The 26,385-nt window shown below is 37.4% G+C and overlaps 1 protein-coding gene across 2 annotated transcripts in view; it reads left to right on the forward strand.

Moving 5' to 3' along the window:
- Nucleotides 1-26,385, forward strand: part of FAM13C (family with sequence similarity 13 member C) — a 118,650-nt gene that overhangs the window by 17,841 nt on the left and 74,424 nt on the right. For both annotated transcript variants that reach the window (XM_081267905.1, XM_081267903.1), the window contains one exon: nucleotides 24,565-24,683. In XM_081267905.1, coding sequence (XP_081124031.1) covers nucleotides 24,565-24,683 — 119 coding nt within the window. The remainder of the gene's footprint in view (nucleotides 1-24,564; nucleotides 24,684-26,385) is intronic.

The raw sequence follows: 26,385 nt of genomic DNA on the forward strand, positions 1-26,385 counted from the left end.
TAGCGTCCAAAGTAACCCAGAGCCTTATGATTTAAGCCATCAAAAGTGCATTTTTCACACACACACTAGCAAGCCATCATTGATCACTAGGAGGTATGTGAACACAGCCAATTAAGGAATATGGTTAATGAAGCATTTTTAGTCTTGAATGTTTCTGGTTTGAGTCAGAGAGAAAAGATCTCTGAAGAGTCCTGTACCAACCATTAGAAACTCCAGTCCTGAAGTTGTATACAGGATTTCTTTTCTCTACTCATTGACCAGAGTTGGTCATGTGCTTCCCCCATTAACACAAGCCCAAAATACACTGGGCCAAGAAGTACAATCCTACCACACTTAATAAGGAGGAGAATAAAATAACGGCCAACAACATTAGTGACTTCCACATTCTTTATTCAAAATAGCAAGTAACCCAAAGCAAAATTAAATTATGTCCCCCTCTTTCTGATCCATAAAATACTAAAATATTGATGTTATTAATGTGAAGGACTTGAAGAAGAAAAAACTTTAATTAGGTTGTCTCTAAATTATATACCTTATTGTTTTCAATAAGAGCTGGAGTTTTGTCAAGCATCCCTTCAATTAAGTACCTGCTTTATTATTATGTGGAACAAAGAAGTAGGTCTAGTATTGATTTCTTCTGGATCGCCAAATGAAAATTTAGAGCTCACTAACTTTGCTGTTTTGTTAGGAATAATTGGGGTCTTACTCTTGCTAGAAGATTGTAGTTTCTTTGGGTTATGATGGAGTGATTTGGAGGTAATTTGATCCAAAAATACTTCCTGTAAAAAGTGTATTTGGCAAGTTAAATATTGTAAGATGTGGGAGCTGGGTTTCTGCATTCACATACATATGCAAATTCACATCTTCACGTACTTGGTGATATTTATCCAAGAGCAGAGTGTTCTTTAGGCAAAGAAAACAGCTTAGCAAGGACTTCCACAGCCTGTTTTGGAGCTTGGAAGTAAAGCTGTTTGGAAGGTTTGGATAGTAGAAACGTAATGAACTGACATTTGGGGCAACTGAGAATCACTAATCTAAACTTTATCAAACACAGTTAAATATCACTCTGGGACTGAGACATAACATATCAACCTCAAGCCTACAATTTTGGGCCCCATATTTTGTGAGAGAAATAGTTTGCCAAATACAATTAAAATTTGAACTTCAGATAAACAATATTTTTAGAACAAACATGTTCCAAATATTACATGAGATATACTTAACATAAATTACATATTCAACATAAATTCATTGTTTATCTGAAATTCAAATGTAACTAGGCATCCTGGGGTTTCTTTTACTTGCTAACTCTAGTGACCCTATCAAGAATGAGCAGCATGAGCATTTAATCATATGCACTGTCTCTTCTCAAATTAGACGTAACCCATAGTATCCCTGTAAGCCTGAGAACTGGCTTGTTTTGTTTGTTGTTGTTTGTTTCCTTGTCTTTCATTAGAACTCTGTTCCAGTCAATATAGCTTTGATGTCTTCAGGGTTTGGTGGCAAATGAGGGGCTTAAGCCCAGTTAAAGATGGCCTAGAAAGGGAAGTCTGCAGCCTGTCTAAATGGAGAAGATTTGTTAAAAGCATTTATTTTATCAGTAGTGTTCAAAGAGCATGAAACATTTTGGAAAAAGCTGCCCCCTCTCTTGGGATGATAAATCCTTAAAAAAAGGACAGAAGCATTCAAATTTTGAAAATTTGCCCTCAAAGTTTGTGAACCTATTCTCTAGGATCCTGCTTGTTATGATCAGTGGCCACAATCAAATCAATACGAAGGGTGACTTTTATGATCCAGCTTCTGCATTAAAGTGACCAAAAGTGACATAGCTTTTGTCATAAGCAGACAGAACAGTACTGCCATGTTTTGAGAATTAATTCTATTGAAGATAAGTGGCCAACCAGAGCCTCGTAGTTTTGAAAAGTGCTGCTCTGCACTGAGGCTAGTGTTGCACAAACATGTACACAAGCATGAGAGGATAGTTAGCTATTTTAAGCATGATGTTATTATGTGTATGCCTCCAGGCACAGGTAACTTGAGGTTTTTTGATCTTGATGGAACTTTATCTTCCCATCCAGTGATCCTGGGTGTGGTTTTGTTCTGAATCTTTATTTAGATGACCACCTCACAGCTTTATTGTTTAATAAGTTGTAGCCACAATTAGGGGATTTTGTGTAGAGACAGATGTTTGGCACTATTCCTTTTGTGCTTTAACATGCTGAGCTATAGGGTTATGATTGCTTGACTTGGTAATGTTGTGTGCCTGAGCAATTTTCAACAGCAAAGGTCAATTCAATGTTAGATTTGGGGGCTTCTTCTCTGTAAATAATGTTAAATACCCCAGGTTTAAAGCTAATTCAGTTTGTCAGCATGGTAAGGGGTTGTGATTGTCTTTCATTGTGTTTTAATCAGAAAACATGATTAAAACAAAAACCACCACGGGAAACCATCAGATGAGTGCTTGTGGATCCACAGGAGGCCATCTTTTTCTCCCACCTCTTTATTCTGTCAGTTTCTCCCTGTTGCTAGTCTTCTCTGCACTATTGAAACTGGCATTAGATTTAGAAATATAGCCTGGCCTTATGAACACCTGGATACTGATCTCTCTCTGAAAACCAAGAGGATTGAACAAAAGCCTGAATTAGTTGAGTTCTAAATATAAAACAGCTTTAAATCCTGAGTATTTGCCGATTTCTTTTAAAAAATTGTTGAATTTGTTTTTTACTGGTTACTTACAAAGACTTTGGTAGTTTGTGACTCTTTCTACCTGATGTGAAGCAGCACGATGGAAGTGTGGGGGTCAGGGAAGTCTTAAATCCCCCACTTTCCCATCCAGCTTATGCCAAAATTCAGAATGGGAACTCAGTGATTGGTTCCTGATGAAGTGTCTGGAGGTTAGAATCCTAGCTTGGCCATGTGCTAGGCAGGGATCATTAGAACTCTGTTCCAGTCAATATAGCTTTGATGTCTTCAGGGTTTGGTGGCAAATGAGGGGCTTAAGCCCAGTTCACCAAGAAGTCGCCAAACCTATGCAGAGACTGTGGTGCTCTCAAGGTGGGCAGCAGGGAACTCATATTGGGTCAGACAGAGATTCTGATCTCTAGGAAATGGAGGCAAAATTTTAATACAACAAATAATGAAGGTCTTTGTCAACTGTTTTTTAAAATGATTTTTAATAGAAAAAATGAAATAGGTGCAACAATTATTGAGCATTATTTTACTTTCCTGTTATTGAAATTTTCATTATTTGGTTAGAATTTTAGAAACAACACACCCAGAATTTATTAGGGGGTCTGATTGTGATGCTGCATCTCTGAATACAATTTGTTGTTGACTAAGGTACTTTTGAAATTGGTTTATTTTGGCTTCCTCTTACTCACAAACTAGTTGTTGTGATTTGTTTCAGACTTTAATATTGTGTTCTTTAAAAGGAGTCTTTTTCATTGTATTCAAGACTAAAGAGTATGCCTTTAATGCACATGCACACACAAAAGTAAACACCTGTCTCCTTATTTTGAAATAGATAATTTTAATCGGTTACCTTTATTTCTTTAGTGATGTCATGATCTACATTCTATTTCAAAGATGGTCCACCCCAGATACACTAACTTAGCCTTTTCCTTTTCAAACTGCCAATTATACTAACTGTCCCTTCCTGGGCAAAGCTTCCAGTTGGTTTTGTTTGATTTGACAAATTTGCTTGATTTGGGTCAATAACAACATAGTCTTTCATCAGTGATGCCAGTTTAAGTATGTCTGAAAGGACTTTGAGGGCTACTGGATTGAATAATGTTTCCCCCAAAATTCGTATCAACTTGGAACCTCAGGATGTGACCTTACGTGCAAATAGGTTTGATCATTGCATCAAAGATGGAAAATTGACTACAAAGTAGTTGGCAACCAGATAGAATAGATAGTCTTAAAGTCTGGCTTTCTTAAGATCATAGATGTGGTTGACATATTGGTCTCAGTGTTGATTTTATTATCAGCTGAGACCATGGTTGGATGGCAAGATGCAGAACTTGTTGACCTTTAGATCAGGTTTCCAACTAGTAGGAATCCTAAGAAGCCCTGGACCACTGTAGCTGTGACCACAAAGACAGATGAGATCCAGACGAGATCTGATGCTTGTGGCAGGCATACTGTCTATCACAGGGGAGACAGGTGCCACGTCCTTGGAGTCCTCAAGTGCTGGCAGCAACATGGTATCTGTTGTTTGTCATTGTGTTCACTTGGATCCTGGTGAAGTACCTAAGGTGACTGAGGGATGAGAGTACCCACCTATACATTTGTTTGAAGGATTGAGGTAATACTTTTAAAGTGCTTACTATAGTTCTTTGTGTATAAAACTATCAAATAAATGATAATATTTATTGAGCATTCATTTAACATTATTAACTAGTATATTTATTATGTCCTCACATATTGTCACTATACTAAGAATGAAAATGATAAGTTCATTTTTTCTTGGGAAAAGACAGATTTTTTTTCCTCCCCTGTGGCCATGGTGACCAGTAACCGTCAGGACCTGTCTTATCCCTGTCTATATGGATCAGTAACAACTTGCTTCTTCAATTTTGCATGTCTCTTTAAGCTAGCCACTCAGGGCATCTGCCAGCACATGAGATTGTAAAGCCCGACAATTAGCAACAGCTTAACTGTCGTGCATATGCTTCTGCAAATCAGTCAGTCAACAATATTCTCGCTCCAGCTTTGCTGCTGCAGCTGAAGGTCACCTGATGCCTCAGCACATTCTGAAGTCTGCCAGTCCCTGACCTCTAAGGGTCTTCAAACCCTGGGTATGATGAGCTCCTTGCTTTGTTTAGGTAGACTCTCTTAAAATGCAGCTCTCTTGGTTTAGCAAGCAAGAAATTCCACTTTTGGTTCATATATTAAGTTGGGACCTTTTTCTTCAATGGTAGAGATCTGTATAAAGTGATAAGGGGGTCACAAAGATGGGGCCATATGGAAGAATTCATATAAGAGGTGATTTTCAATCCAAATTGTGCAACAGGAGTCATCCAAGTGGAGAAAATGATTGGGAGGTTTCCTAGGTAGAAGGAATATACCATGATTGAAGAGATGAGGGATACTGGCAGTTCAAGGGCTGCCACCTGATTTGCCATGCCTACACTGTGAGATGTGGTAAAGGAAGATAGACTAGAGAAGTTTGTTCTGACTGGATTGTAAGGGTTTTGGATTCCATTCTAAGGAGCTTTCTTGTTCTGGTGTTGCTCTAACATTTTGTTTGTTTGTTTTCTAAGTCCTAACAGCAGAGGAGACCCAACTTTTACCATAAGAGGGAGTTTCTTTGAAATCTTTCTATAGAGGATATTTTTCATTCCATTTTGACTGCCAAGCATCTGAACTCTGTTCTTGTGTCTGGAGAATTTCTTACAGGAGAAAATAAAAGCTGACTCCTTTTCTTTTTCCTTCTTTCACTTCTGTAGAAGTGGAAAAGGTCAATATTTACTCTTCCATCTTCCTTTCAGATAGAACATGGGGGCAATCTAAGTTCTGCCAGTTGGATGTACCTGCCTCAATCTTGGCTTAAGAGCATATGGCTCAAAGAAACTCCAGGGGTAGAGTGTTTGCCATAAGAAATAAGATCTGGCTGCATGCAGTGGGCATGGTGGTACCCATTTTTCAGTGTGTGGTGAGCATTGCATACTATAGAATTAACTGTTTTTTATCGATCCTAAAATTTACATATTACCAACATTTTGATATCATTGAAATGAGAAAGCCCCTTAAAATCAGTGTTGTGATAGTTGATAATATTATAAGAGTTGACAATAATGTTAAGCAGCATTATTTACTTAGACTATTATGCTATTATTTTACTTTTTAAGATTAATTATCAAAAAATGCAGTATCCAGATTAGATTAGTTCTGAAGTTAATTTTGTTTTTATCCTGGCCTAGCAGTCCAATGGGTTGGTTCTCCAACCCTTTGGGTTGTTCTGTAAGTTTCCCAGTAAATTCATTCTTTGATTAAATTATTTAGTTTATGTATTAGTTTTTCATCATCATGACCAGAATACCCAATAAGAACCACTTAGAGGAGGAAATGTTTATTTGGGGCTTATGTTTTCAGAGGTCCAGTCCATATTTGACTAACTCCATCAATCTGGGTCTTAGGTTAAGCAGAACAATATGGTGGAAGGGAGTGGCTTAAGAGCAGAACTAACTCAGGGCAGCCAGGAAGCAGAGAGAGGACAAGTGGCCATGGTAATAAGATATCATCCCCCAGGGTATGCACCCAGTGACCTACTTTCTTTAGCTTATAGTTACCACAATAGTCCATGCAAACTATTAATCCATCATATGGATCCACTGATTAGGTTACAGCTTTCATTGCATTTCTGAATATTCCTGCATTATATATTACAGGAGCTTACTGGGAGACACTTTCAAATCATAATAGTTCATTTCTACTGTTTAAAGCTAAGGATCTTGATTGATACATGATATCATCTTAAAATGTTTGAGAACTCCACGGTTTATTAATGTTTAAATGAAAAATAAATATTTCTAAATTATATTTGATGTCCCAGGAAATTATGTCATGTTAACAACATAGTCAACAAATATTTATCAAATATCTGTGTGATATGATAGAGAATGAGTTCTGTGATAGAGTAGATACCATGAAAATTTCATTCTAATACATATCTTGTGGGCTTAAAGCCGCTGGCACAGCACCCAGTGCATGCAATGAAACACTGGTAGATACCTTAACACCAGGAAATGATGTCACCTAATTTTGGAATCTCTTCTTATGAACTTTCTTCAGTTAGTCTTAGTATAATTTCCGTGGTGGAATCCTGTCTCCCTTCAGGATTTCCTGTATCTTTAAGCCATAGAGAAGATAGTTTGTAGTATGGATATGTGGCCTTTAAATTGGAGATGCTGTATTATCCATCAGCCCACCTCCAAATGTTATTGAATAGAAATGTTCTGGTGTTAAGCTCTTCTTCTTTCTTCCAGATAACCTCTAGGTTTCCAAATAAAAATCTCCTCAGAATGAGCAGTGCTCATTCAAATTAGTATTTAAATCTAATAATCCCTTCTTAGACTTTTCTCGGGTCCATATAAAGACTTTCCTACAGTGTATGTAGGAATATTCAATTCAATCCAAATGCGTCATCTGATCCTGTTGTGTAAATGGAAGCCCTCTTTGAAACAAAACCTCTACATAGTCTACTTTTGGCTAAAGAGTCTGTATTAATCAGCTTTCTGTCACTAAAAATACATGGATATCTGTCATCCCAGCTCCAAATGCTGAACATTCCTCCCACTTTTGAATTAAAGAAAATATTATTTAGCTTTCAGTTTTGGAACTTCAGAGGCCCAGATTGGGCAGTGTGGGTGTAGGTTTTCCTCTGGTGATAGCAGTGGCTGTAAGCACATTGTGGCAGGAATGTGTAGGAGCAAACTATTGCCTCTTGGACTGGAGCAGAGACAGAAAGAATAGGCAGGGTCCCACATCCCTTTCGAGGACATGCTTCCAGCAACCTTAAAACTTCCCATAGGCACTGCTTTTAAAGTTCTAAAAACCCTTCATCGACCACACCCTGGTGACCAAGCCTCTCTCTATATCCCTTTGGGAGATACTCAGTAAACAAACCATAGCAGAGTATGATAAAAGACTTAGAGATAAACAGTCCTAATGGCTGTTAATTGGAGAATCAGACAGAGAATCTAAGATGAGGGTTGGCCCCTGTCAGGTCAGTCCTGTTTGTCTTGTCCCTTTACCTCTTACCCAAAGTCTAGCATCTTGGGTTCTGAAGATATGAATGGTGTATTATTGTTGACTTAACATTAAATATTGGGCATCTTTTAATTACTGTTAAAATGGATGTGAAATCATAATTGCAAGTGAATATTTGAGATTGATAAGATACCAGTATTTTCAATTTGTCTTTTCTTTTTACATATCTTAGAAAATTAATCCCCAAAAGAAAATTATTTCTAGTTATTCATTTTTAGTGTAAGATGGAATGGTACATAGAATTTCATTTCTATCTTAGTTTATTGTTGTCCCAGTTATAAAATGTTTCTTAAGTAATTTTCTGTGATATTGAGATCCATCTAAGCTTTTCTGGTTTCTGAGATAATACTATTTCCCCTCTTTCTCCCCCTGTGTTCTGAAAAAAGATAAAACAGAACCGTGTATTGTAATGCTAGGAAATATCTGATGTTTCCACAGTCATTAAAAGGGGGATGTTCAAATGGCATGATTCCCCTTTGTGTTAACTGGTCCATGTTTCAGGAGAACAGTTAGGACTTGCCTTGAAATCCTCAATGTCTAGTTCAGTGGCAGGAAAGACGGACATGTCCCTTGATGATATAGGAATGTGTTTAGAGCCCAGTGCGGAAAACTGTCAAATGTCCCTGCCTAATGCTGTGTTTTATTCAGCACTTGGATAGATTTCAGTGCTATATAAGAAAACCTAAAGCTGTCGAATTTAAATTCCCTCAGAATTTGTGAGAAAAATGTCTGGTTTGACTTTTACACAACCACCATCTATGAAACATTGTAGGCATAATCCTGATGTAGGCAGGGAAAAAGAAAACACTTAAAACTAATACTTTCCAAGTACTTAAATGCCCTCATTTAAAAACATACTCGATAAGTTATGCTAATGGATGGGAAAGCAGTTGAAAAGTTCACATACTGCCAATGCAGGCTGCTGTTAGTGTTCGGCAGTTTCTTATTTATTCAGTAAAACAGCTGTTCAAGGCCCTTCCTTAGGCCAAACTCTCTTAGCCTCATTGCAGTTACAGAAAAGAGCAGGCAAGCAATGAGAAACTGGCATTTCAGTAAAGAGATCTAGTAGTTCCTACTTTCCAGAAATAATTCAACTGACATTTCCCTTGAATAAGTCCCAATTTTTAGAGGTTTTATGTTGTGTGTGTGTGTGTGTGTGTGTGTGTGTGTGTGTGTGTGTGTGTTTCATGTTTCCTGAACATACAAATGGCAGTGCCAGGCACTGGTGCTCAGAGGACCTGTCAGGACTGACTGAATGAATTGTCAAATATTTTTTTATGATGCTGAAAAACTTTGAGAGAGTGAAAAGAAATGTGAGACAGACATTCTTCTTTGGGGTGCTTATGTTTTTAGCATGGAGGACATACACCAAGCACACAGATTCTGTACAGACTGCAAAATACAGTTGTAAAGGATTCAACATCACAGAAAATGAGAGTCAAGAAAGACACAGGACTGCTCATGTGGCCTCAGGAATGGGGGAGGTGGGACATGGAGTCGCCCATCCAGGATCCCTGGGATCGAACTACAGTGGGAGTAAGGCAAATAATCCCTGGAATGAGGAAACTGCATTGAGAAAGCAAAGGGTATGGATTGAGGGATGGTTGGGGTACAGGGTCCTCCTCAAAAGATATTTTACATCTTGCAGTGCTCTTAGGCTTGTTGGTTTGATCATTCATTATGAAAAGTAAGAAATGTGGGGGAAATCTGCACTGATGGTGCAAAAGCCTAGAACCTTATTCTTGCTTTGTGGTTGTTGATTCCTCAGTTGTGATCTATTTTGTTTGCTACTGTAGTCTATGGCTATATTTGTCCCTGGAAGAGTAGAAAGTGTTTCATAAATATTTGTATAAGGAGCCACCATAAAAAGCACAGATTTTATTCACAACTAGAATTAGAAAAGCCCTTTTGCCCCCATCCCCCTGCCTCATTGAGTATGGACCTTTCTCTGAAGGTCCCTGATTCTCCTTGGGCTTAGCCCTCGTCTGGGAGCTTGAGCAACTGGGGTAATTGTTATGATGGTAATTTTGGATTTTTCTCATGACTGTTTTGGGAACTGAAGAGTAATTTGATTTTTGCTAAGCTAAATAAAATAAACAAGGGAGCTTGTGAAATGAAGCATTGAGAGAGCTTTAAAAGCAAAGAATAACTCACATCATTTAATAATTTGAGAAAAGAGCATGGTAGAGATTTCATATTAACAGGCTGTTTGCCTTGTCAGGCAAAAAGGAATAAAAGATACCTCTTACTCCAGAGAATTACTTGGAAAAAAAAGTATGTGTGGGAACTTAAACATCAACTCAAAGGGAGACTATTTAAAAATGTTTTTAATTGATATTAAAATCAGAAATGTTTCCAATTTTTAAATTATACTAATCTTTTAAGGCTAAAATAATTTACTAGCTTCTGTCACAGGCCTGAGATGCCATGTGGATGAGAAGGAAATGCACACTTGTCAAAAGGACCATTGTTTTTTCTTTCTTTGATACCTCTGTATTGTGCCTATGACCAGTTTCTGATAGGAAGGCTTGAGCTTGTGTTGCCATATTTATAGGCACCGACTCACTCTCGAGTTGTCCCATTTAACCATGAGTTTTGATTCATTGCTTTGAAAAATGAATGCCTCTTTAAAAATTTAGCAAGCTGTGAGAAACAGTGACACCTAGTTTGAAACTTTATAACATCTGAAGACAGGTTGTATTGTTGAATGCATTTTTACTAATATTTAATGTTTTAAATTTTTTTTACCCTGTTTTTTTTTCTAAAAATTCTTTAGCATTTCACTGAAATGTGAAAGAGGTAGGATCAGGCAATAAGCTTCCTCCTTAAACCTTCCATGACAACACACACTGCATTTTCTTTCCATCTGTCTTTCTGGGTCTTCTTTGAGGTCTCCTTTTCATCTCTGCCTGTCTCTTAAATTTTTTAAAAAAGTCACGTATTCTTATTTTAAATTATAAAAGCAACACATAGTCATTAAATAGGTCAAGCAATTGAGTAATTTATGAATCAACACTTTCCACATTAACAAAAAACATAAATACACAGTAATATCCACATCCTCACCATCCCCACCCCCCACATTTGATCTTACTATCTACTATTTTACAGCTTTACTTTTAATATGGCAATACATCACCAATCCCATAAATGTTGGCATTCCTCAGGGATTTCTCCTGGACATTCTTTCAGGTTTTCTCTTCCCTCTCTGCACACTGACTAGGTACCCCACTTGTGGTTTTAGTCACTCTCACACTCATTCCCAAATTTGTAATCCTAGCTTTGCTGTAAGATTCTAGCTCGCCTATAATTTCCTACTGGATTCATCATAGGCACCTCATACTCCATTGCCCCTGAACACCATGTTTCATCTTGTTGCTGTCTCAGTGATGACAATAAGTCATTCCATTTTCCTAACTAGAACATTTAGCATCACCTTTGGTCTTTCCTATTTTTCATTCAGTCACATCCTGTCAATCAACAGGCCTCTCTCTCTACCTCTTTAATCTTTTAAAGCAATTAATCTTTGTCCATACTGACAACCACCTCAGTCATCCAAGTAATGGCAGTTTCTTTCTTGGGAAGTTGTAATTGTCTAACTCTCCTCCCTTCTTCTACTCTTCCTCTTCATCTTGAAATTCACCAATGTGCAAGCCTGAGATGATCTTCCTCAGGTGTAAATCCAAACATATCTTTCTTCTAATATTAAGTGACTTGCTATTGCCTTTAAAAGAAAGCCCAGACTCTTCAGGACTTAAAGGTTTTAATACTTATAAGGTTCCTGTGATATGTGCTATGACTGTACCCTCCTTGCTCGCCTCGTTGGTCACCATCTCCCCTTTTGGCTCTAGCTCCAAAGATGGCCACACACTCTGAAGTCCTTGAACATGCTGTATTCTCACTTTCACATGTTTGCCTTGTAGCATTCTTTCTTCCCATCTCTGTCTCTTCCAGGGCTGTTGCTTCATCCTAGTGGTACTTCTCCTGTGACTGGGCTTGGTGTCATTCCTATATGTTCTCAAAGCATCTCACACTCCTTCTTTCTACTGTGGCCTCAATCATTATCATACTGTAGTTGGCTGTTTATGGTTTGTGTTGCCTACTTTTCAGTACCATTCCCATCACCATTATTAGACTGTGAATTTCCTAAGGGCAGAACTAGGGAAAGAACAGAATAAATACTCTGTAGAAACAAATGACAAATACAGCCAGAATTCCAGGAGGCCCATAAAGCTACAGTGATGGTCAGTTCCTATATCCTTAATTAATAGCAGTCAAGTCTAGAAAGCCTCATTCCCTTCGAGGGATTGGTCTGGTTCAAAGGTCAGGGTAAGCACATTTCAGTGCTTGGGCCTGGCAGTTATACACACCAGTACTACCGAGGAGTGAAGCAACGTGATCATGACCAGAACTTGTTGGCTTTTGTTTTCCTTCATGCTTCACATTCTATTTGGGGTATTCTGTAGACTTGATGAAGTATTATAATTGCAGAATTGGAGGTTCATACAGGCTTAATTCCTCTGCGGCGCGGAAGCATAAATATACAGATTTTAGGAAAGGGGTAGCAAGATTTGGTAGCTAATTATTAGAACACTCGGAGGTTAATCTTGCATTTCATTTAGCTGATAAATCCTGCCCCTGATCCCATCTGTGTTAACTCATTGAAGTGAAGACCTTAATTTCTTTATGAATCTCCTCCTTTATGAATTTCTTTATGAATTCTCCTTACGAGTCTCTGTGTCTTTAGCCACATGCTGCAGAGCAGAAAAAACAAATACCATTGAAAATTCTTATTATATTGATTTTATATTTGAATAACACCAGCCCCAGCTGTTATATTTTGTTAACTGTGACTGTATTCATACTGATTTTCTTGGAGCACCTCTGGGTCATTGAAACAGCAGGAAGAGCTTTGAATTTGGGTTTAGGAGATTAGGTTTTGGAACTGGGCTGTTTAGCTCAGTTAAGGAATACAGAGTGGTCCTAATTTATGCAATTTTAAATTAAGTATGGGGTTTAAAATAATTGTCTCTTTTAATGGAAACTACTTGAAATAATGAAGGTCCCCTCAAATTAATGAAAAATGGTAGACTTTCAAGGCTAATGGATCTATTGAATGATAAACTGTATTTCATTGAATCATTTCTACTTTAGCCAGAAAACAGAAATACCTACTATCTCCTGTCCTGGGAATAGTCTTAAAATACATGAATATTATTAGCTATAGTTTGCAAGTTCTTCCAGAAAGCATTTCTTGCACGAAAGTTCATCTTTCTGGCCTAGGGAACTCATCTCTCTTCTTCATCATGGAGAAAACAGGGAGACTAAAACACACCTCCTAGTTTTCTTTTTGTTTCTTTTCTTTACATGACAGCAGAATGCATTACAATTCTTATTATACACATAGAGCACAATTTTTCATATCTCTGGTTGTATACAAAGTATATTCACACCGATTTGTGTCTTCATACATGTTCTTTGGGTAATAATGATCCTCACATTCCACCATCATTTCTAGCCCCATGCCTCCTCCCTTCCCCTCTGCCCTATCTAGAGTTCGTCTATTCCTCCCATGCTCCCTTTCCCTATCCCACTATGAATTAGCCTCCTTATATCAAAGAAAACATTCAACATTAGTTTTTTGGGATTGGCTAATTTAACTTAGCATTATCTTCTCTAAATCCATCCATTTACCTGCAAATGTCATGATTTTATTCTCTTTTACTGCTGAGTAATATTCCATTGTGTATATATACCACATTTTAAAAACCCATTTATCTACTGAAGGGCATCTAGGCTGGCTCCAAAGTTTAACTATTGTGAATTGTGCTGCTATAAACATTGATGTGGTTGTGTCCCTGTAGTATGCTGTTTTTAAGTCCTTTGGTATAGACCGAGGAGTGGGATAGCTGGGTCAAAATGGTGGTTCCATTTCCAATTTTCCAAGAAATCTCCATACTGCTTTCCATATTGGCGATACCCTCATTTTTCGAATGGAGCTAAAATTCCTTTTCATTGCAATGAAATATGAAAGAGGTAAGTCAGGCTCCTTCTTGAAACTTTCATGACAGCACACTCTGCATTTTCTTTCCATCTTTTTGGGTCATCTTTGCAGTCTCCTTTTCACTTATCTGTTTGTAAAATAGTGGATAGTAGGATCCCATGAGGAAAGGTAGAGGGGAAGCTCAAATGTCGGGGTGGGGGATGCGATGGGATGTGGATATTACTGTGTACTTAAGGTTTTTTTTTTTTAAATTTGTGGGCTGTGTTGATTCATAAATTCAATTGCTTGACCTGTTTCATGATTATGTGTTGCTTTTATAATTTAAAATAAGAATATGGACTGTTTTAAAATTTAAGGAAATGTAGATGAAGTGCCTGGTTTAAGTTCAGGCACTCAGTGCATGGGAAGTGGATAAAATAGACATTTAAATCTGTTTTCTACTAGAAATTCTTACAATAGAGCAATACCTGAGTACTACTTCTATATTATAGACACTTCTATATTACAAATTCCAAGGAGATCCTACTTTGTGGACATGTATGGATTATGAAACCATGCCTCCCTTCAGGATTTATTTATAATGACTATGGTAACCAAAAATTAGTTTCAAAAATAGATCTGAAGAAACTGTTCATACTGGTCAGAACATTTTAAATAATGGATACATGTTTCAGAAATTAGCTCTTTCAGGGCCTCCTTTACTCCAATTATGGCACAAATGTAATAATACAGTAGTTCTTTTAATCAGGAGATTAAAAAAAGTTTTTAAGCTTCTCCAATCATTCAACAGAATATTAAGTCACTTTCACAGATGTATGCAGGTTTGAGGTAAGAAGAAAGCTAAGGTGATATAGTAGAGAGTAAATTCATAGCACTTGTTTATCTTAAAGGTTGACTATACATAATTTTCCAAACTGTCAAGTTATCAACTATTGTCATAGTGGTAAGAATTGGGGCTCTTGGGGGCACATGCTCTGAAAATGCAAAGCATTGCTATTAGCATGAAATGATTAGTTATTGAACATTTTCTTTAAAATACAAGATAGCAGTTAAAGAAAATAAGTATAATCAGTTTTAGAATAGAATGAACAAAGTGTGAGAAGATGAAAAAGATTCAATGTTTTGATCTGCCACATCTGGAAAGGAAGATTTAGAAGATGCATATATCTCAAGACCCAAAAGTACCATTTTGACTTGTCAAGCAAGTCAGAAAAACTGGGCAAGTACTGAGATGAGGATGTAGAATGCTCCCCACCCCCCGTTATGGATTTGTACAAATTGGGGAACTTGGGAGGTTCTGAAGCAACAGCCATGCCATTGAAACAAAACTAGATTCTCCCAAGTTCTACAGGAGTCACCTGAGCTCATTAAAATCCTAACAAGGATGAAATGTATTTCATCATTCCTGCTTTGGGGAAGCTAATTATTCCTTAACTAAGCTGGGAATTTGAGCCTCTCAAGTTAATTCCTTTCCTGTTGTCATTGTGCACACTAGTCACTCCTCTGTGCATGGATCAGAAAATAACCTAAAAAGTGTGTTTCGTAGGCAGCGTTCTAATGGAATATCACAGAGCTTAGTCAATTTGATGGCTTATGAATATAGCAGAACTACAAAATCATTTGGCTGAAGCTGGACTTGGGATATATTGGGGTGAAGTAGAAGAAGATGACTGGGAGCAGGAAAAGATATACAATGACTCTTTTTCCAAGTGGCCATCCAAACTCTCCCTGGCCAGGTGGCAGGCAGGAAGACCAGCATAGAAGAGAGGGGTTAGGCTTCTCCTTCCCTCGTGTTCGTAGTCAGCTTGGACCTGACTGTTTAAAAAATGCATAAATACAGAAGTAAGAAAATTAGAGTGTGCCATCTTATACTTTAGTCTTTGTCAAATAGTAGATTTAAAATTCTTTGGAGGAAGGAGTGTCTTATTCACCTTTACCTAACCTCCTCAACTATCAAATGCTTGCTTTGCAGTAGTGGATTTTTTTTTTAAGTAAAAAATGTATCTCAATTATTTCAGAAGAAACACTCTAGTGTTCTAGAATTTTTGAGCTAGGTGTTACACCTAATTCTGAACAAAGATGTGATGAAGCTTAAATGGGGAAGGTAACCAAATGCATTGTTTCTTGTTCATATGTTGTCACCTTTGGAGGAGAGAGAGGATTGGGGATAAAATGTTAACTCCCAATCATCCTGAAGTGTATTATATACTCTGTCGACTTTGTGACTTTGTTTGATAGTCCTTGTTAACCTTGGCACTGGCCAAACCGTGGAGTCCAACTAGAACAGATGTGGGATAACCAAGGGAGTGAGACCTGGTCTCTCCTATGTGCAGCTAAAGCTTTTTAATGGAAGCAGATACATTTGAGTACTGTTGTTCTTGTTTTGTATTTTTCCTTTCCCTATGAATAAATTATGACTAGCACAATACCTTTGAAAGTTATTGTTCTGTTAATTCAGTAAGATGATATTCCCCTTTTCTTCTGCTTTCTCCTTTGAGGGAAAGTATGAAATTATTTTTAAAAACTAGTACAGCTTAAGGGTTGGGTTTTCTTCCCTTATTGCTTTTGAGGCTTCCTGATTGGACTCTTTTTAAAAATTTTTATATTCCAATTTGTTATAATAGCAGAATGCATTATAATTCATATTATTACACATCTAGAGCAAAATTTTTCATATCTCTGGTTGTATACAAAATATATTCACACCATTCATGTCTTCATATAGGTACTTTGGAGGATGATGGCCACCTCATTACACCATAATTTCTAACCCCATACCCACTACTTTCCCCTCCCACCCATATGCCCTATCTAGAGTTCATCTATTCCTCCTATGCTCCCCCTCCCTACCTCACTATGAATCAGCCTCCTTATAGCAGAGAAAAAATTCAGCATTTGTCTTTATTGGATTGGCTAACTTCACTTGGCATTATCTTCTCCAACTCCATCCCTTTACCTGCAAATGCCATGATTCTATTCTCTTTCATTGCTGAGTAAAATCCCATTGTGTATACATGCCACATTTTTTTTTATCCATTCATCTACTAAAGCACATCTAGGTTGGTTCCACAGTTTAGCTATCGTGAATTGTGCTGCTATAAATACTGATGTGGCTGTGTCCCTGTAGCTGTGTTTAAGTCCTTTGGTTATAGACTGAGGAGTGAGATAGCTGGGTCAAATGGTGGTTCCAATTCCAGTTTTCCAAGGAATCTCCATACTCCTTTTCATATTTTCATACTGCACCAATTTGCAGTCCCACCATCAATGTATGAGTGTACCTTTTCCCCCACATCCTCACCGACACTTATTGATGTTTATATTCTTAATAGCTGCCATTCTGACTGGAGTGAGATGAAATCTTAGAGAAATGCAAATCAAAACTACTCTAATTAGTAGTGATGATAAACATTTTTTTCATATATTTGTTGATTGATTGTATATTATCTTCTGAGAAGTGTCTGTTCAGGTCCTCAGCTCATTTATTGATTGGGTTATTTTTTTTTTGGTGCTTAGCTTTTTGATTTCTTTATATACCCTAGAGATTAGTGCTCTATTTGATGTGTGAGGGGTAAAGATTTGCTCCCATTATGTAGACTCTCTATTCACCTCACTGATTGTTTCTTTGGCTGAGAAGAAACTTTTACTTTGAATATATCCCATTTATTGATTCTTGATTTTAATTCTTGCACTACAGGAGTCTTATTAAGGAAGTTGGGATCTAATCCGATGTGATGGAGATTAAGGCCTACTTTTTATTCTATTAGACATAGGGTTTCTGGTTAATTTGTAGGTCCTTGATCCACTTTGAGTTGAGTTTTGTGCATGGTGAGAGAGGTTTAACTCCATTTTGTTGCATATGAATTTCTAGTTTTCCTAGATCATTTGTTGAAGAGGTTATCTTCAATATGTTTTTGGCATTTTGTCTAATATAACTGTAATTTTGTTTAGTCTCTATGTCCTCTGTTCTGTACCATTGATCTACCAATCTATCTTGGTGCCAATCCAAGAGCAAGGTAGATTTTTTACCCTCTAATGTCATCTTTGATTTCTTTCTTTAGGATTCTGTAGTTTCATTGTATAGGTCATTCACTAATTTTTAAGTTGATTCCTAATTTTTTTTGAGGCTATTATAAACAGTATAGTCATCCTTTCTGAGGATTTGTCACTGATATACAGAAATGTATTTGATTTATGGGTGTTGATTTTTATATTCTGCTACTTTGCTGAATTCATTTACTAGTTCTAGCAGTTTTCTGGTGGAACTTTTTTAGTCTTCTAGGTATAGAATCATATCGTCAGCTTTTTGATTTCTTTATATACCCTAGAGATTAGTGCTCTATCTGATTTGCTCATTTGAGTTCTTCTTTTCCTATCCATATTCCTTTAATTTCTTTCATCTAATTGCTCTGGCCAGTGTTTCAAGAACTATGTTAAATAAAAATGGTGACAGAGGGGCATCCCTGTCTTGCTCTAGTTTTTAGAGGGAATGCCTTCAATTTTTCTCTATTTAGAATGATGTTGGCCTGGGCTTAGCATAGATAGCCTTTAAGATGTTGAGATATGTTCCTATTATCCCTAATTTTTCTAGTGTTTTGAACATAAAGGGGTATTTTATTTTGTGAAATATTTTTTTCTATGTCTATTGAAATGATCATATGGTGCCGCAGCCCAGCTGGCTGGGCAAACTAACCAGGGGGGTGACGAACAACTTGTGTACATTGATAAAGCAGGAGTGGGAGCCGTTTATTGTAGGACCAGAGGGGTATATATACATTCCACACAGCTTATCTTAATTAACATAAACTAGATACAGCAGTCAACCAATAAGGAATCTCCACACTTAATGGCTCGCTGGCGTTACTTCACAAACCACTCCCTCTGGCAAAATGCCAGGCGCCATCCTGACTTGTTTACAGACTCTAACAACATGGTTCTTATCTTTAAGTCTATTGATGTGATGAATTACAGTTATTGATTTCCATATGTTGAACCAACCTTGCATCCCTGGGATGACTCCCACTTGATCATAGTACACTATGTTTTGATATGTTTTTGTATTAAATTTGCCAGAATTTAATTGAGAATTTTTGCATCTATGTTCATTAGAGATATTGGACTGAAGTTTTTTTTTCTTTTCTTTTTTTTTCTTCTTCTTCTTTTTTTTTTTTTTTTTGATGTGTCTGCCTGGTTTTGGAATCAGGGTGATATTGGCCTCATAGAATGAGTTTGGAAGTGTTCCCTGTATTTCTATTTCCTGAAATAAATTGAAGAGTATTGGTATTAGTTCTTTAAAGGAAGGTCTGGTAGAACTCGGCTGTGTATCCACCCAGTCCTGGGCTTTTCTTAGTTGGTAGGCTTCTGATGATCTTCTATTTCATCACTTGATATTAGTCTGTTTAAATTATGTATATATCATCCTAATTCAATTTGGGCAAATCATTGACTTACAAAATTTTTCAATGCCTTCAATAGTTTCTATTTTATTGGAGTATAAGTTTTCAAAATAATTTCTAATTAACCCCTGTATTTCTTTAATGTCTATTGTAATTTTTTTTCATCATGTATGTTAGTAATTTGAGTTTTCTCTCTCATTCTCTTCATTCACATAGTTAAGGGTCTGTCAATTTTAGTTTTTCAAAGATCCAACTTTTCATTTTGTCAAGTATTTTAATCCTTTTATTTCAATTTCATTGATTTCTTTTCCAATTTTAATTATTTCCTGTGTTCTAGTGCTTTTGGTGGTGTTTTTCTAGAGCTTGAGATATAACGTTAGGTCATTTATTTGTTGACTTTTTCTTCTTTTAAGGAATCAACTCTTTGCAATGAACTTTCCTCTTAGTATTGCCTTCATAGTGTCCCAGAAATTTCAATATGTTGTGTCAGTATTCTCATTAACCTCAGAATTTTTAAATCTCCTCCTTGATGTCTTTTGGCAACCCATTGTTCATTCAGTAGCGTATTATTATTTAGTCTCCAGGTGTTGGAGTAATTTTTATTTTTTTATTTTATCATTGATTTCTAATTTCATTCCATTATGGTCATACAGAATGCAATGTAGTATCTCTATTTTTTTTTGTATTTGCTAAGAGTTGCTTTGTGGCATATTATATGGCCTATTTTAGAGAAGTATCCATGTGGTGCTGAGAATAAAGTGTATTCGCTTGTTGAAGGATGAAATATTCTATATATGTCAGTTAAGTCTAAGCTATTGATTGTATTATTGAGTTCTATAGTTACTTTGCTTAGCTTTTGTTTGAAAGATCTATCCAGTGGTGAGATAGGTGTGTTAATGTCACCCAAGATTATTGTATTGTGGTCAATTTGACTCTTGAACTTGAGAAGAATTTGTTTGAACATAGATGCTCCATTGTTTGGGGAGTATATATAATTGTTATGTCTTGTTGGTGTATGAGCAGTATGAAATGTCCTCCTTTATTCCTTTTGATTAACTTTAGCTTGAAGTCTATTTTATTTGATAGGAGGATGGAAACCCCTTCTTGCTTCCGCAGTCTGTGTGAGTGGTATGATTTTTCCCAACATTTTACCTCCAGTCTGTGTATGTCTTATGTCTTTTCCTAATAGATGAGTCTCCTGGAAGCAGCATATTGTTGGGTCTTTTTTTTTTTTTTAAAAAAAATCAAGCCTGCTAACCTGTGTCTTTTGATTGGTGAGTTTAGGCCTTTAACATTTAGGGTTGTTATTGAGACATGATTTGTATTCCTAGCCTTTTTGTTGTTGTTATTTAATGACTTGGTTTCTCCTTTGATTAGTTTTTCCTTTAGTGTAATACCTCCCTCTGCTGATTTTCACTGTTGTTTTTCATTTCCTCTTCATGGATGTTTTGTAGTGCCAATTTTCTAGCTGTAAATTCTTTTAACTTTTGTTCATCATGGAAGGTTTTTATTTCATCAGCAAATCGGAAGCTTAATTTTGCTGGATACAAGATTCTTGGTTGGCATCCATTTTCTTTCAGAGCTTGATACATGTTGTTTCAGGATTGTCGAGCTTGCAGATTTTTCAACTCAGATGCTGAAGTTATCCTAAATGGTTCCCCCCTATATGTAAGGTAACAAAATTGGAGGAAAAGGGAGAAAAAAGGTATATACTACACAAGTATAATATACTATTCAGATGTCCCAGTCCTCAAAATCCTAATTCATGCAAAGTACTTGGTTTCACATATGTTGGAGATGTGAGGGTGGGAGAATAGAAGAGGAGAAGAAAAATCTCGAAGGAAGAAACCAGGATTATTAATTTTTTTGGTTGGAGATAGGTATCTTTCCTGCTTGTCTTCTCATCTAATAGGTGGGGTTGTCTGTTAGCTGGTATCTCCGCCCTTAGGACGGTGAAGGTAACCAGGATGGGGGCTGGTCCTGGTGCAGGGTACCTGGAAGTGAGGTGTAGCACCCACCAGCCCCTTGAGGGAGACTGCACCACAGGGTCTTTTTTTGGATCCGCTCATTTGACTTGAGCACCCGGTCCTGTCTCCCTATCTTGCCTCAAGATTTCCCAGTTCCTGATCTGATAGTCTCCACACTGTTGCAACCTTTCCCTTTCTCTTAATAGTTCCCAATTAATGGGCCTCTCTCACTGGGGCTTCTGTGGGCAGTGCCCTGGTCCCACTGAGCTGTTTTGTGTTAGGCGGTTACTGTGTGGGATTACAGGACACTGGGGAGAGGGAGGAGCTGGAAACCGGACACCTGGCCAGCTGGAGTTCCAATCTGGAAGCTGCCCCCTGTCAGAGATGGCGAGGAAGGGGACCCAAGATGGAGGTGGGCTGCTTCCCATGGTGGGGTGTTGGGTCGAGCGACTCAGAATGCTGCCTCTCTATGGCCCACCATCTTAGATTCCCCAGATTGGAATCTTGCAATCATTTTTTTATGGGTTTGTTTTTTTGACAGGACTTACTGTGTCTTTCACATGCCAGGCTCTACCAGGCATGATTTGTGATTTCTTGATTCCAATACACAGGTCCTTTCAGACTTACAACTTTTTCATATCTGTACCTTAAAATGTATAGGTGCATTTAGGGTGCATTATTTTCTGCTAAACATATTATTTAATCAAATAGATGGTGGTTTTTTTCATTATTGGTATCTTAGAGGAAAGATTTACTGCTGTATGACAAATAACTCTTAAATTTAAATTAATAACTACTTATTACATTTCATAGTTTGTTGGTCAGCAACTCGGGACACAAGGAGGTGTTATCTCTGTGATGTCTTGGACCTTCGCTGGAAGACTTATGGCCTTAAAGTTATAATCACTTAAAGCCTTATACATTCCTGTGTGAGATTTGCTGGGGTTATTGGCTCACACAGGGACATTTTATGAAGAGATAATGGAATAGAAGCGACTAAATGGAAAATCTTTAATATTTTTCTTATAAACAGAAGATTTTTCCAAGCTCATAGGGGCTTTGAAGGAATTCATTTTCTGACAGAGGCTAGATTTGAGTTTCTGATTGGAGGGGATTTTGGAGATCTGAACTTTGGGGTGTGATCTTTGGACATTGGAAAGAGCAACCTGTCATTGCTATCATGCATCTGTCTCACATCAGAACCTGCTTTGTTCCTCAGTGTTCATGATGATTTTCACTCTACTCCTTATTCTTTCCCCATCTCCACACACATTGAGGTTTGGAATTCTTAGTGCCTAAGGAAGCATGATAATTGCATTTTCTCTGCATTTGATTTGGCGACTTGATTGTCAGCCATCTCCAAGTACTCCTTTTTCACCATCTCAGAAGTTCTCCTCTTGCAATACTTTGAGAATTCTGAGCAGATTAAGAGACTACTCTCTTCAAATTCCCTCTTATTCATCTCTGAGATAAATTGTTAGATCTAAGGGAATCCAGCAGCGAGTGGTCTCTTCTACCCTTCTCAATGAGTTGAAGGCTCAAAAAATTAGATGAAATACTATCTTTGGAAAAACAGGCTGCTCTTCCCTAAAGAGGAGAGTTTTAATAAAATGTGAATTTTGTGTTTAAACTTTTTTAGAGACTAGCAGGATAATTTCTTAAGGCCTTAAGTCTTAAATTTCTTAAGTCATCGAGGCTGTAAATATGATGTTTAATATTAATGTTAATATAGAAACCTTTAGGTCTTTTGCTGAAATTAGGTTAAGCATTTCCTTAGCCCAAGTTTTAGAATGTTGATTTTTTTTCTAAGGGAATTTTATGTATCTTAAGGCCCAATATATCTCAAGGAATATTATCATCATCAATAGTTTTGATCTGCTATATATTCTAGTTGTCAGGCACTAAAAGAGCTGTTCATCGCATCTTGTTTAACAACCTTGTGAGGTTGGAAGGAAAATTCCCATTTTTATAGACAAGGATACTGAGGGCTACATAATTTAAATAACTTGGCCAAGGTCACATACCTAGCGAGTAATAAGCAAAGCCATCTTACTTGAAATCATTGTGTGGGGGAAGTTGGCCAGTGTTTGTGTAGCTATAGAATTTCTCACAAACTACTGTCTAGAAAACTAGACATGTTCCACAAGTGGATGCTTGTGGAACATTTCATGTAAAGAGTCTTTGTCCTGAATAGGGAGGCTTGGAAGTATTACTGTTCCTAATAGATTTAATTCATTCCTTCCCTTCAGCTCTCCTACCAATCCCACCATTCAACTTACCTTATGTGAAGGCATTTGTAAGATTTTGTTTCAGAAGTTTGTGATGATGACTTGGCAAATAACCCCAGCAGATTATTATAGTATTTTGGAAAAATGACTTCTTAGACGTTTGACACATTGTCACTTGTATAGACTTCAATGCAACTCCTAGTACAAGGGCTGGGTGTCTATTTGTCAACACAATATACTACACAAACAAAAAAAAATCACTGCACTTGTCAAACATTTTTGATTATATGGTGGTAACCATCTGGATTTATGGAATTTCTCATGGATTTTCATTTTAGTATCTCGTTTATTAGGTAAAGAGGAATGTCTTATTCTAAGAATTTGGAGGTTTGCTAAGTTTCAATGGTTATAAAAATTGAACTGCTAGACTTTTAAATCTTTCATTTTGTAAGTCTTTGTATTAAATCCAGACTATTTTTAGCTGGGTGTGTTTATGATATTCTCCAGTGTTTAGCACTCTGGAGTTTTTCTAAATCAATGAGTGGATTGCATCATGGATGCCCAATGTGGTGGGTTTTTTGAATGCAGTGTAGCCAATGGCAATAGTTATATGTGAAAGGGGGAAGACATCAATCATGTTTGGGATTTGGATTTTATAAAATGGGTTGTTCCTTAGTTTTCAGATTAAGTTAAATTTCTTATTATAGAAAATTTAGAAAATCCATATGGGCACCCAAAAGAGACAAAAATGACATCTCCAGAGTTAATCATGGTTAAGATTTTGATTTGGCTTATCCCTGTGTAAATGTACATTCACATAGGTTTGTTTTACAAACATTAGCCTATACTATAAATATTCTATAAATTATATTTTCAGATGTAGCTATTCATTAAATTGTCTTCTATAACATTATCTTTAATGCCTGTAAAATTCTACTGGGTGGCTATTTCAGAACTTTTGGACATTGGATTTTTTTCAGTTTTTTTTTTCTTTTCTCCTATAATCTTGCAGCAACTGACTGATAGGAATATTTAAAATTTTTGACCACTGAATTTCTCCCTTCCCACACTATCTTCAGTAGAATGTGTGTGTGATATGTTGCTGCTCCCCTGCCCTAAGAAGGCCCCAGCCACAGAAAGCTGTGGATCTGATCACTCACTGCTGACAGCTCATCTACATTTACAATTTCTTCTTGTAGGAGACAGAGCATGTGGGGCCCAGCCAGTTGGAGTGCCAGGGAAGAACAGGAACGCCAGTTCACGAGAGTCCACAGAACAACACCTTCAGGTGTCAAGAAGCAGTTCGACTTCAACCAAGGTGAGTCCTCTGTTGTCAGGAGCTGCACTGTGCCTGGAGTCTGTTTTCTAAAAGTACTAACTTGTGTGATGCCACCCCCATACAGTCAGGGCTTTCTGATCTTTGGCATTCCTTATAGTCTGAGAAAGGGCAAAAAGAAACATAAAGACCTACTTTCCCTGTCTTTCTATTTGAAGATAATCAGCGTTAAGATTCAGGGAAGAGTGGAGATAGGTCCTCCTTTGGGGGAGAAATATTGATTTAATTTATTCTGCCCCTTTCATTTCATGGCAGAGGGGATTAGATTTTCTTCTGGGATAATGACAAATTAGTGACGACTGTGTACACATCATGCCAGTTACTTTTCAACTCTGATCTCATTTAGCCATCTATACTTGCTGAGAAAGCTAGTCACTCATAGTTCCATTTTGTGGAGGAGGTTGAAGCTGAGAGACATTAAGGCCCTTGCTGGAAACTGCACAAGATAAAAGACTGAACCAGAGGCAGGAGGATCACAGGTTCAAGACCAGCCTCAGACCTGTCTCAAAAAATAAAAAGGTTTGATGGTAGAATGCCCCTAGGTTTAATCCCCAGTACTGTGCCCCCTCCAAGAAAAAAGGCTGAGTCAGAATTTGAACCTACAAATGTCAGAGTTTGGCACGGCAGGTATAGTTTCTAATGCTTCTATGCTGACCCAAGTATCCAGTGACCTTAGCCCTGAAGTAGCCCATGGCTGGCCTTTGTAGCCTATCAGATCTGCTGGACCCAGGGTAAGGATGTGGGTGGAAATCTGCCTGCAGAAAGGTTGGCATGACATTCTGATGGGAGACTGGCACTGCAGCTGTCTATGGAAAGTCTCTTCTGAAAATAAACAGAAGAAAGAATTTAACTGAGTTGTGTCAGCTGTTTTTGTAGGATCTTGTGTGTGGTGTAATCATAGCCCTCACTCAGTGGAAAGGGAGTGTTGTGCCTCTGAGTTTGACCTTTAGATTTTTTTTTCCTAAGGCAGCACAGTCTAAGTGAACCAACTACAGAGAGATTGGCTGTGCTCTATAATCATGCTTTAAAACGTTCAGCATACTAAATTTAGAATCCTAGAACCCTAAAGGGTTGGTGGGGACCTGCAAGAAAAAATGACCCACTACCCAAGTGAATTCACAGGCACCTTCTGAACTCTCCTCACAAGTTGCTATCTCTTACCTGTTTATTCTTATCTGACCTTAGATAACACATGTTGGACTCAAACATATCATTTCCTCATGGATAAGAATATTCTCCCTACTATTTTAGGCCTAATTGTAATTAAAATACTTGTTAGCTGGCTAGAATCAACTTAGGCAGTGACCCTGTCTCCCTGCACTAGCCTGAGGACTGCATCTCAGCAAGAATAAGGTCAACTAGTTCCCAAGCATATTTCAAAATAGTATAAGAGCAAAACAAAACAAGCAAGACCCAAAACTAAATCATTCAGGCTTGTGTGTGGAATGTATGGCAGTCCCTTGGGGGTGGACATACAGCAGAGGCTGATAGGGAAAAATGGTATTGGCAATTAACTTTCTCAAGTTTGCTTAAATATATCCTATTGATGGTAGGGATGCTAACTGATAATTTTAATGTTGTCAGAGGGCAAGTCTGAAATCTAGTAGGATTCTGTGGTGGAGATCATTCATATGAGTAGTTAAAAGCAAAGAATATTGATTTTAAAATAGAATTATTTTAAATA

This window comes from Spermophilus citellus (genome assembly GCF_964194105.1).
Source record: "Spermophilus citellus genome assembly, chromosome: 15".
Lineage (NCBI taxonomy): Eukaryota > Metazoa > Chordata > Mammalia > Rodentia > Sciuridae > Spermophilus > Spermophilus citellus.